This window comes from Muntiacus reevesi, chromosome 3 (genome assembly GCF_963930625.1).
Source record: "Muntiacus reevesi chromosome 3, mMunRee1.1, whole genome shotgun sequence".
NCBI lineage: Eukaryota > Metazoa > Chordata > Mammalia > Artiodactyla > Cervidae > Muntiacus > Muntiacus reevesi.
Genome location: NC_089251.1, coordinates 106,209,983 through 106,223,502, shown reverse-complemented (window position 1 = coordinate 106,223,502; position 13,520 = coordinate 106,209,983). Strand labels below are relative to the sequence as shown.

Here is a 13,520-nt window from a genome sequence, read left to right as displayed (position 1 = left end):
CCCTTTTTCTTTACATCTGATCTTAATGGTACATACAGAAAATTAGTACAATCAGTGTTTATTTCATCTGTTCATCAATTTAAAGATGTAAAGTCAGGTGTATATTTGCCAGAATAACTGTACATACATCAGTGATGAACCAGTTCTGGTGACTAAGCTCTCATTTTATAGAGGTACTGTTAATCCCTAAGTAAAGTGTAGTTGGTAACTTTCTTGCAGAGTGAGATCCAGTTCTTACTGAGAATCCCTGTAGCTGCTTATCCAGACTTTATTTGTAGCATTTATTCTCTTAGAGCAACAGATCTTCTTCTCTTGCTAAGTCTTCTTTCTTAGTTGCATATGGGAAAACAATTGAATGACTGGTGGTACTAATTTAAGACTACTTCAGTATTCAGAGAACAAGCTTTGTTATCCCCACTGAATGAGACTGTCCTCTTAGAAAATGTTTCTTCCTGTCTGCCTGCCTTATCTGTTTGACTTTGGCCAATGATGAGTTGATTTCTCACTAAGCTACTTAGTTTTGCTGAGTCTATAGTCACATTACATGCTTATACAAAGCCAGATATCTCCGATTAACAAAGCAGACAAAATGAGATTTTAAATGGATCATCATAGAGAATTCCCTGGCAGTTCAGTGGAATGGACTTGGCACTTTAATTTTGGGGATCCAGGTTAAATCCCTGGTTAGGAAACTAAGATCCCACAAGCCCTGTGGCACAACCAAAAACTAAAGTCATGCTACATGAAACTTGTCTCCTTTTGAGAGGTGTTGTCCGCTCAAATTACATTCTTTGCTAACCGTAAGTTAGTAGCACCCAAACCAAAACATGCTATATCAGATTTATAATAGGCAGGTGCTTTAACAACCCTGGAAAATGATTCAGAAATTTGGCTGTAGTCCATAAGTTCTCAAAATAGCTTGTCTTGTGCCATTCTGCTGGTCCTAAAGTGTCAAGTGAGCTGGAAATTTTAGACCTGATCATTCCAAGGCAACCAGGAAACCACTGTTGACCTAAGGGCTCTACAGCTAGCCCAGGAGACTCTGTCATGATTCAGCTTGGACTCCCACTGGTTCAGAAAGCCAGCTCTATCTTGTCAGCTGACACAACTTTTTAGTCTGAGATTTTGTCTTTGTGGCACTGATTGCTCTGAAACTTGTATTAAGCTTTCCTTTGCTTCTTTGTGCAGATCAATCAACCAAAATTGCCAATGCGAACTCTGGATCCTCGGATTTTGCCTCGAGGACCAGACTTTACTCCAGCCTTTGCAGATTTTGGAAGGCAAGCCCCTGGTGGAAGAGGTGTACCTGTAAGTGCAAGTTCCCTACAAACCAGTTAGTTAGAAACTGTCGTAGACTTCATGACATCTTGTCTAATGGCAGGAAAGCGACTTTTATTCTTTGATTCTTCTAACCAAGAAGAGGAAGTAGAAGAGGTGAAGACTATCCTTTCCATACTAATATTCAAACAAATAAAGAGTACAGTTGAGTTTCAAGTTTTTACTTGAAAGAAGCTGGTCTGCATTAATTTGGTCTTGAGTTTTTTTTTCCCCGTATTTTTTCAGCTGAAAGACCTGCACGTGGGTTAAAAATAGAACCAACCTTATATAGGATCCCTGTTTTGTCTTGAGGTGTCCCATATACTAGAGATGTCTGATGACATTCAGCTAATGGTCATCTCTTTGTCTTTGTTTCTACAGATTTGCATAGTACAGAGCAGGCATGGATTGCCAATTCTGGAACAGAGCAAAGCCCCAGCTTCCACTCCACTGGCGATGTCGCACCCACCCCTGAAGAGCCTGCCTCTAGGGGTGCACTGAATCCTTTTTAAAAAAAAAACAAAAAAAAACCAGTAGTTTCTGGTGTTACATTTCCTGTTTTGCTCTTCTCACTTACTGTAAGTCGTGAAGTCAAAATATGAAAACATGATATATACAAACGAGTGCGATACTGGTAAACTGCAGATTGCCTTTACACTCCCAGCGGCAGCTCTTCAGCGGTGGAAGTGGCATCACCCATGGAGTTACACTGGGCACTGCACTGAGCAGAATTTGACAGGCTCTGCCTACTCCCTGCTTTGGAGACTTGTAGAAAGCATTTGGGTGAGGTTGCCAGTGATGTGAATACCTCTTTTACCCCAACTTGGAATGATACAGAGAGAGCTTAATCTAAAGTTCTGAAGGAGCTCAGGGTTTGATGTACGTTTGTGGATCACCCTGTTTATGCTACTTTATGTTTGTAAGAATATATTTATAGAAGGTGGCAGTTTTTATTTCCCCATCACCTTTTTATTTCAGGAATGGCAACTTCTGAAACTTGCTCTGAAATAAGACTACGCCTTCTGACAACAAATCACACTTTGTAGATACTTGAATTATTTGCCTAAACTAACACTGATTGAAAACACTGGAATGTTTGTACCATGTCAGAGACTTTATAAAACCTAGAGAAAATTTTAATTTGAAGCATACTTTTTATTGAGCATCACCTTCTTAAAGACCCCTGGGTGTATAATATTCTCTTCTTACTCAGGTTTGAAATTTAAATTTATCTAATTTCTCTAAATACTAAATTAAAAATTTTTTTCTGAAGTTGGAATTTCCTCACCAGAAAGTCTTAGAAAGCAGCTTTCTAGAAACTATTTTATACCTGTTTTTCAGTATTATTTCCCTTCATTGGTGGGTTAAATTTATATTTGTTAATCTTTGTTTTCATTTTGGTTTGAGTTTATATCTTTGTTTTGCCAAACATTTGAAATAATGTTGATGCCATTTTGATTATTCTCTGGTTAATATCTGTGGTTATCATGTTGCTCAGTTTTGTTCATATGTCACTCACAGATGATATGAATTGTTGCATCTCCTCTTCCAGTATATACTGTCAGTTTTCATTATCAACTTGCTATTGTCTAATAATCAGGTATAGCATAAAGGAGGTATTATGAATTAAGCATAGCTGTATCTCACTCAAAATACTGAAACTAGAGAATGAGTTTTTAAAATAACTGTCCCAGTGTATATTTGCCCAGGAATGTATTTGCCTGTGTATATCAGGTAAATAATTATTTAGTGCAAAGTAATGTGACAGGAGATGAACCATTATCAATAACTTGTAGAGTCTCCAAAAATATTTGCTTTAATTGTTTAACTCACTTTCTTTTCATAGCTCTGTCAATTTTCCACATACTGTTTTTTCTTTTTTTTTTTTTTTCCACATGCTGTTTTTTAAGTGGAATTGTGATCAATCAGGGTAATATTGATACGTTGAGTCTTAATATAAGTAATTATTCTTCCAACAGTTCCCATAGCTAACAAATATTCTCCATTTAATTAGTCCAGCTTACTTGGTATATTGGTGAATATAAAGATGGGAATTTTAAAGAATATATATAACATATAAAGGAGCAATCAATAATGCTGCTTGGGGGATAAAAAGGCAGCCTACTCTTCATTGTTTTTGGCTCCATACAGCTTCCAAATTGGCTTATAAATAATTACCATCCAAAATTGTTAAGATCTACTAGGTATGCTTCTTAGTCTAGCTTTAGTTGCTATGACTCCTGGTATAAACTTTCCTGCAACAGACTTGTTATAAAATATTTTTAATGTATAGCAATTATATTAGTGTCATACAGTTATATATAATTTTTAACCATAAAAGTTCATCTTTTGATGAAAGTGCCCAGGCAGTATCATCTCTGTAGTTTTTTTGAAGTCTAGTTACTTGGCTATTGTAGTGTTAATTTTAATAGTAATCTGTTTGCAGATATCACAGAATGTGCCTCAAAAGAAATGTATTGAGAAAGGGGCTGTAGATATAGACTAGTAACTTGCCATTCGTGTTCATTTTAACTAAATTTGAGATTCACTGAACTGTGATGAAAATCCTACATACAGAGACGTTTCCTGAGCATGTATCATCCTTTTCTCTCTTAAAGGAATTGTTGGTTATATCTCTTAAAAAAAAAAAAAAAAAAAAAAACTACAGTGCATATTGGTCCTATTTTCTTTGGTTATCCAAGTAAGCAGAAAAGTTTGAGGTTTTAGTCTCTGAGTGAGATAGGAGCAATATATATTAAATTCTACAACAGAGATCAGTATAGTTTCTTATGTAATACATTTAAGAAATGTGGACCCTGCAAACATTATACTTTGAAGTTCATCTTCTCACCATCAGTCAGAATTTTTTGTCTTTCAAGCAAGGAAACCAGGCTTTATTTCTTTTTATATGTTCCATAACTCTTAGCACAGGATCCTAGAATTTTATCTGTATTTAGTAAATAAAGTCATTCATTACCCATGGTACAACTTTTGAATGATACTGTAAATCTGACAATTTATATTAAGCTTTTCACACACAAAAAGGATACAGGGTGTTTAAAGGTTTTTATACCAATCTGCATATCACTTTTTTAAAAATTTCTTTTTTTTCTTTGGTATTCATGATGATATTGTACAGCCTGATATGGTGCTTAGTTTTTAAGGTCCTTTTCCATGCCTTACTATTATATATCCCATGACCCTACTAATAACTTCTGTAGGTACGATAAGCATTTAATATGTGAGATGGTTTAAGTTCAGCAAAGTTGAGACTTTGCTTATAGTAACTTTGCTCATAAGTGGCAGAATTGTATTCAAGAGACCACAGTTCTTTTGTCTTCTAATCTGCCTCTCTTCTCCGTTTCACCATAGCCATTCCAGGCATTAATGTTCCAGTGAATCATTCTGAGTATAAACCGAACAATGTTAGAGATGAATTAATCAAGCATATTAAGCATTTATAAGAATAATAAGACTCAGTATACTTGGGTAAATATTTGTGAGCAGTATCTTAGTTTTATCCAGAGATATTTAAATTTGTCTTGGGAGGTTGCACATGGGTTATAATTTCAATTTTTTAATCCAGGACTTTAAAAAAAAAGTCATTTTTTCATAACTTTTTTGACTTTGAAACACTGTTGTTATCTACTTATTTAATATTTCTCACATCTCTTTGCTGCTTGTCTGAAATTCACTTATATTTGTCTTGGGACAGATAGAGTTGTTTCATAAATCATATTTATTTTTTAGAAACCTCAAACTTTCATTGGTATCTGCAATGTCTTTTTTGGAAATGAACATTTTCTAACTTTATGCAAACATAATTAAAATTATATCCACAATTTATACTGTGGCTCTTAAATGATTTTGGCATGATACCTTTTATTATACCCACAAATCATTGTTTTTAACAAGTTTCTATGTGCAGATACATGGATTAAATTGAATATCTGTGATCTGTTTATTTGAATTTTATCCAAACTTTAAAAAGGATAGTAACCAACATGAATTAACAGTCGAATATATTTTGCATTTAAAAACCAGACAATACATGGTTTACTGCCTTTTCTTAACAGTTCTTTTGCCTGAACTATCAAGGTTTCAGTAAGAAATAAATCTATAGTAGTACTGTATGGTTTAGCAGCTCTTCTTTAATTCACTCAGGAATATCTTAGTTATGCCATGTGTGGTACCTCGGGGTTTATTTGACTTCAGTTGTTTTTTTCTTTTTTTCCCCATTTCATTTGTTAGATTACAAAATAATCTAACATTATATCGTTAGTACTCAGTCCTTAGCTAGACATATTTGATTGGTGTGTATTGCCAGAAATTCTAAGCTTTGGTCCTGAAACATCCTTAATACTGCTGTTTCTAATTAGGGCACATGGTCAAGGAAGGGTATGAGAATAATTAATTCTGAGATGGGTGATGTGTAAAGTCTTTGAAGCTTATCAAAGTCCTCAGACCATGTTTCTCTCAAATATGTCTTTCTGTATGAAGTATGACCTTTTATTTATTTTCTTTATTGGATGATAATTGCTTTAGTTTCTACTTAAAGGGCAGTGTCGGAGCATTAAGTGAGATAGGATTCTGGTCTTTGTGTCTTGTGTGAAGCATTTCTTTTTTCTCCTCCTTTTTTCCTCTTGAAACCTAATTGTAATATTTCCTCATTGTTCAGAGAAGGACCTGTCAGAAAAAGTAAGGGCAGTCAGTATCCCAGATCTTGGATTGGTCATAAGCAGAACTCAATATCACTCCAGATATTTAATCTTAAAAAAATTTTTCCAGGCATTTAGAGTAGCATTTATTAGGAACATTTTAATACATAGAATACAACTTTTAACTTACCCATTGCTGTTACAGTAACATTTCTGATTTGATGATCAGTGTGACATGCTAACATACATTGGTTTTAACAGAATGAGCATAGTGGGACTCTGGGAGGAACAAAGAGCTGACAAAGAAAGGCCTTTTTTCAGGGAGCGATTTAGTTGGATTTCATTATGACATAAGGAAGATTTTAGTATTTCTGATCCAGCAAACTTAGAGGGATCTATTAAGGTCTACAGTCAGTCTGGGTGTCTATGCTGTAGATAATTTTCATGATAAGGGTGTATTTGCATTGTACAGTGAAAGTTTAGAGTTTTTGAAGCAGATTTGTAACTGTGGTGATCTCTCCCTCTGAATTTTTGTAGTTGTTCAAGTGACTAGTCCAAAGTCACATAACGAGTTAAAAAGAAAAAGAGAAGCAGCAGTTTCATTTAGAGTAGTCTTTTTTGTTAGATACAATAGCTTTTTCAGACATATCTCATTTAGGACATCAGGGTCAAAAATTGTAGTCGTGGTGTACACCATAATGATGACATTCTAACACAACATGCCCCCCCCACCAAAAAAAAAAAAAAATCACAGTTGAATGCCTGATACCCATCTTTGCATCTAGAAGTGTTTCCTGTGGTTGTCAATCCTAACTTGAGCAGCACAGCAGAGACGGTAGATTGTAAGTACTCTGTGTGGATGTAATAAAGAATACTCTTGTCCTAGCTATTGAATGTTGGACCACGGAGATCTCAGCCTGGCCAGAGAAGAGAACCCAGGAAGATCATCACTGTCTCCGTGAAAGAAGACGTGCACCTGAGAAAGGCCGAGAACGCCTGGAAGCCCAGTCAGAGACGCGACAGCCAAGCTGAGGATCCCGAAAACATCAAAACCCAGGTGAGGACCAGGGACACGCCAGTGCTGTTCTGGAATTATGATGGTATTATTTCGTCTTTTTCCCCTATTAATAAAAGCTTTTTCCTAATTTTTTCTTACTACAGACATTATTCTAAAAGCTATCATAAATGCCAACAACCTGTTTTCTCTTGAAGTTGCATTCTGTGTGCTTTTCAAAACACATAGTATATTTTGAGGACTCACGGGTCATAGAATTCTGTCATTCACGCTTAGATCAATATTTGCTTTTCTTAAAAATGTGTTTTTAGATTCTTATTCATTGTCCTGTGGTACTCTAGTTAGTATCTTGCTTTTTGTTTCATTTCTAATAAGTTAGAATTTAGAAATACATCTTATTTACAGTCCTTGGTAATAAAATTGAACGATTTGCATCTTTTGTGCACATCCTCCCTTAGAACTCCTCAGGGTAAATTGAATGAATTCCTTTAATCCACACAAGTTTGTTTTTGTGTGTCAATTTGTATGAAGCCTCTCTTCATCTTTTGCTGTACACACAGGCCAGTTCCTATCCCTGTGTTACCTCTACGATATCCTTTAGATGTTTTTGATTCTAATTGAGATAACTAATTTGACGCTAATTAAGATACTAATAGTATGTGCCTTATGGAACACTGTGAAATTTAAATGAAGTGATACAAAGCACTTGCACTTGGCGTGGTTCTGGGAGCCCAGTTACGTTCTTAGTGTGATAATGTCCCTGGGAAAGAGATGTGCCTTACAAATCCGATTGTGATTGAGCACCAGCACAGAATCTCATACACAGTAGATACTCACTAAATACTTGTTGAACAGTAAACTTAGCAGCAAAGCCGTACGTGACGTCAGGACCAAGACAGGCTGGGGCATCACAAGCCGTTTTGTCAGACCCACATCGGCTGCTTGCCTTTGTTCATCTTTCTCGCAGTTGCCCCAGTCGTTTGTCCCAAGGACATCCAGCTCCAGATTCACTAAAATCGAGTACCTAATCTTCCCTGAAGATTTCTCAACCTTTAAAAAAAATCTTCTACATTCCTCCTTCCATTCCCTCTGAGAAGTACTTAATGAATAGGGACCTAAAAGTTTTAAATTTCCCACTAGTTATTTATCATTGAAGATGAAGATGTCTTCTTTTAGTGTTTAAGGCACTTGTATTAGTGCCTTACTGTGTTAGATTCTTAAAACACCTGGGAAGGCAGGAATACATGTTTTCTCTTTTTTTCATGTGAAGAAGCTGAAGCTTGGAGGAGGTACTCACAGCCGTTGTGGTTACTGAGTAGTCCATTTGTTGTGAACTTGTACCTCTCTCTATTCTGTAACAGAGTTCTCCCTGTTTTTAAAAAATTTTTTATTGAAGTATAGTTGATTTAGAAACTAAATCTAATTACTAGTTCTAAATCAACTAAAGCTGTGTTAAGTTTCTAGTATACGGCAAAGCGATTCAGAGATGTATATGTGTGTGTGTACATATAGGTATATATTTATTTTCATATTATTTTCCATTGTGTTTTATGACAAGATATTGACTATAGTTCCCTGTGCCATACAGTAGAACCTTGTTGTTGGTCTGTTTTTTATATAGTATGTCTATTTGCTATTCCCAAACTCTAATTTATCCCTTCCCCACCCCCTCTCCCCTTTTGTATTTAGATCTGTGAGTCTGTTTCTATTTTTAAATAAGTCCGTTTATATCATTTTAGATTCCATATGTAAGTGATATCATGGATATTTGTGTTTTTCTGTGTTATTTAATATGATAATCTCTAGGTCCATCTACTGCTGCAAATGGCATTATTTCATCCTTTTTATGACTGAGTAGTATTTCATTGTGTGTGTGTGTGTGTGTGTGTGTGTGTGTGCGTGCATATATATTTATGTGATATAGGTGTGTATCACATCTTCTTTATCCATTCATCTGTCTGTGACCTTTTAGGTTGTTCCATGTCTTGGCATTCATAAATAATGCTGCCGTGAACATGGGAATGCATGTGTCTTTTCAAATGATAGTTTTGTCTGGATATATGCCCAGGAGTTGAATTGCTGTATCATATGACAACTCTACTGTCAGTTTTTTAAGGAACCGCTATACTGTCTTCCATAGTAGCTGCACCGTTTACATTCCCACCAAAAGTATAGGAGGGTTCCCTTTTCTCCATACCCTTTCCAGCACTTGTTTTTTGGAGACTTTTTAATGATGGCTATTCTGACTAAGTTCTCCCCATTATTAATTATTTCAGAGCCAGAATAATTATATTAACTTTGAGGTATCATTAATTAGTTCAGTTTTCTTTATTGAATAGATACAGCAAATCCAGTGCAGGATTGATAGACTTCTTATTCAGGGCCAATACATCCTCCTTTTCTTGACACTTTTTCTTCTCAATATAGAGCATCTTTGCTTCATTCCCTCTCCTTTTTGTGTTTTCATTCTTCTCTGCACGGGTATATCCCATGTTGACCAGTTGTTCCTCCTATTATTCTTTTTCTATCTTTTTGTCAAAACAATAGTTTTATTGTTGCTGCCACTTCCAGAAAACTCTTTCACTCTAAGGTTTGTTCCTACCACTCTATTTATACCAACATTATGAATGATAACCAGTGGATACTGTAAGAATTAATCTTCTTGAAACATTTCTAGGAAATCATTACTAATGACGTATCTAGACTCCTTCCACATACATACACTACAGTTGCGATTCTGCTGCTCAGGCCATTTCATCTCTTTTCTCCTCTTGATACAGTAATCCCACTGCTGCTGCCCGACTCATCTCTCTAATGGGCTGATTTTTACCTCCTCACTCTAGCTTCTAACTTATTATCCTGTCATTTTCTTTCCCACTAGTCCTCTGATCTTTCCTTACTGTTTTCCAATCCTGCAATAGAAGAGCCTCAATAACAATTCCTTTCTGAAATATTTCCCTTCCTAAAATATCTTCTGTGCCCCTGCCACTCTTTTTTCTTGTGGCCAGCTTTTTTTTGCCCTGTATATTCTGGCCCCATTCTCATTTCCTTCTAAAGGTATTTCCTCACTAACCCATTACAACCCTCACTTCTCTGGCTTCTAATCAACCTCATGCTTTGCTCTGTCATTTCTCTTGTAACTTTCCTGTCTTTGAAGCTGAATTTTGATGGTTTTGATTACTGTGCCTTATGCTTTATTTGTACCTAAATGAAATTACAAAACATCAAGTAGATATTCAGTTATAATGAATAAATGACTTTTGGTCAGTGTTTTGTTTTTTGATACTGGAGATTTCCTTTTTCAATTAACATATAAATTGACATATTACTTTTTAGGCGTACAACATAATCATTTGCTGTTTGTATGTATATTGCAAAATGATCACAGTTAGCCTACTTAATGTCCATCATCATGTAGAATTTTATTCTTGTGGTAAAAACTCTTCAGATGTGCAAAACAGTATTATTTTCCTTGTGTTTTCGTTTTTATTGGCGTATTGGCGATTTACTTTGTGTTGGTTTCAGGTGTACGGCATAAGTGACTCAGTTACACATCCACATGTACTCGCTCTTTTTTAGATTCTTTCTCCACACTGGTCATTACAGAGTAGGGCTCCCTGTGCTACACAGTAGGTCCCTATTTGTTGTTGTTGTTGTTCAGCCACTGAACTCGTTGTGACCCCATGGACTACAGCATGCCGGGCTTCCTTCCGTGTCCTTCGCCATCTCCCATAGCTTGATCAGACTCACATCCGTTGAGTCAGTCAGTCATCCATCTGACATCTCCTCCTCTGTCGTCCCCTTCTTCTTCTGCCTTCAGTCTTTCCTAGCATCAGGGTCTTTTTCAGTGAGTTGGCTCTTCACATTAGGTGGCCAAAGTACTGGAGCTTCAGCTTCAGCATCAGTTCTTCCAGTGAATATTTGGGATTGATTTTCTTTAGGATTGACTGGGTTGATCCCTTTTCTGTCCAAAGGACTCTCAAGAGTCTTCTCCAGCACCACAGTTCAAAAGCATCAATTTGGCCTTCAGCCTTCTTTATCATCCGACTCTCACATGCATACAAGACTGCTGGAAAAACATATACAATAGTGTGTTTATGTTAATCCCAATCTCTCAATTTATTCCTATCCCCCTTTTCCCTCTGGTAACCATATGTTTGTTTTCTGCATCTATGACTTTGTTTCTGTGTTCTAAATAAGTTCATTTGGACCTTTTTCTTTTTTATTATTCCACATATAAACAATATCATATGATATTTGCAACAACCTTATTAACTATAGTCACTTACTGTACATTGCTTCAATAAATGACCTTTTTGTTTTCCCGTTTTTCTAAGCTTAGTATTTTCTGATACATTCGAAGATCAGAAGACTGGGTTTTAGTTTTGTTTTTATTTTGTTGTATAAAGCACAAATTAAAGTCTTAGACCTAAATGATGCTATCTCAGTTGATACAGGCAGTTTGGAGAAGTGCAGTGACTCCCTCATCCCTAATAAACTTGAAATTTTTTCTACTCTATAAAAGTGAAACTGACTTACTGCTTTAAAAGTTGACAATATGATTTTTTAAAATTTAAATAGATTTACTTACTGTCTCTGTCTGGAGAAAACTTGATACAGTGGTACACTTTGTAAAAATCCCTGTATTCAGATTAAATTGTGTAAGGATCAAATAAAACATTTTATGGGTTTTTCAGTTATTATATCATGGTTTCATGGATTTTTACAACTTCGTATTTTTACTGAGGCATAGTTAGGTTTCCTTCTTTGTTTATAGTTCTATAATTCTTGCCAAACACATGGTCATGTTACTGCCACCACAATCAAGATGTAGAACATTGCCATCAGCCCCCTGAAATTTCCTCCTCCTCCTTTTTATTCCTCCTCTGCTGCTCTTGCTCGCTTCTGGCATTCAGTCATGTGTTTGTCCCTCTGCGTGTGTACACATGCGTTTGTGCACTCAGGCATACTTGACTCTGTGACCCCATGAGCTGTAGCCCACCAGGCTCCTTTGTCCATGGAATTTTCCAGGCACGCATACTGGAGTAGGTTGCCATTTCCTACTCCAAGGGATCAAACCTGCATCTCTCGCACCCACTACACTAGCAGGCGGGTTCTTTGTCTGGGAGTCCCCTGTAGTGTTGTCTTTCCAGAATGTCATATAAATATGGAATCATTCTGAGTAAAGCTTCTTTTACTCAGTGAATATATTTGATACTCATCCATAATATTACATGTAGTATTAGGTTATTTTTCATTACTGGATCCATTCACAAGATAAACACTTTCCAGGTCTTAGTAATTATGAATAAAATTACTGTGAACATTCACATAGAGGACTTGTGTGAGCAAATGCGTTTTTGTTTCTTTGGGGTAAATTCCTAGCTATTGGATCAGTGAGTTGTATGGTAAACATAGGTTTAACTTTATTAGAATATACCAAACTGTTTTCCAGGATGGTTACTGGCAAGGCATGAGAGTTTCAATAGTTCAGTCTTCACCAGCACATATCGTTTTCTGTTCTGTAAATTTTAGCCATCCTAACGGATGTGTGATGTCTCAGTGTGATTTCAGGTTGCATTTCCCGGAAGACCGGTGTGTTGGATGAGCACATCTTTTCATGTGCTTATTGCCATTTGTGTATCTTCTTTAGGACAGTTTTCTTTATAGCTTTTGGCCTGTTTCGTTGGTTGGTATACTGTCTTATTGAATTTTGAGAGGATTTTTTTATTATTATTATTATTCTGCCTATAAAGCCTTTGTCAAATGTGTATTTTTTTAAAAAAAGTTTTCCCCCAATCTGTGGTTTGTTTTTTCATTTTATTAGTGTCTTTAGCCAAGCATAAGTTTTTAACTTTGATGATGCTCAATTTATTGATTTTTTCATTCCCACATTGTGCTTTAGCTGTCTCATTTAAAAAATCTGTACATTTAAGAATACAGAATGTTTTGGAGTATCAAATGGCAACCCACTCCAGTCTTCTTGCCTGGAGAATTCCATGGACAGAGGATCCTGGTGGGCTACAGTCCCCAAAGAGTTGGAGACGACTGAGTGAATAAACCTTTGAAATTAAAAACAAAACAAAACAAAAAAAGTACAAAATTTTTGTCCTGCTCTGTTCTAAAAGTTTCTGATTTGGGATTTTACATTTCGGTTTGTGATCCTGTTTTAGTTAATTTTTGTGTTTTGTGTAAGGTATGAATCAAGATTTTTTTTTTTAACTTAAGGATATCCAATTGTTCCAGCATCATTTATTGAAAAGACTTACCCTTTGTCCACTGAATTTTGTTTACACCTTTGCTGAAAATTATATACGTGTGAGTCTATTTCTACACTTGTCATTCTGTTCTCGTGATTTATGTGTCTGTTCTCTGGCCAGTACCACTATCTGTGCGTAGTAGCTTCATATAGCAAGTGTTGAAATTAGGTTATATGTCTTCCAGTTTTTGTTATTTTTTGAAATTGTTAAGCTGTTCTAGTTTTTGTTTTTTCCATTTCAACTGAAAAATCAACTTCTTGATTTCTACTC

General features: G+C 35.8%; 1 protein-coding gene across 15 annotated transcripts in view; it reads left to right on the top strand.

The window, feature by feature from the left end:
- EIF4G3 (eukaryotic translation initiation factor 4 gamma 3) overlaps positions 1-13,520 on the top strand; it is a 340,922-nt gene that overhangs the window by 268,909 nt on the left and 58,493 nt on the right. For 12 of the 15 annotated variants that reach the window (XM_065929977.1, XM_065929979.1, XM_065929983.1 and 9 more), the window contains 3 exons: positions 1,189-1,308; positions 1,699-1,809; positions 6,862-7,032. In XM_065929977.1, the coding sequence (XP_065786049.1) occupies positions 1,189-1,308; positions 1,699-1,809; positions 6,862-7,032 (402 nt within the window). The remainder of the gene's footprint in view (positions 1-1,188; positions 1,309-1,698; positions 1,810-6,861; positions 7,033-13,520) is intronic. The other 3 variants (XM_065929982.1, XM_065929985.1, XM_065929980.1) reach the window with 1 other exon arrangement.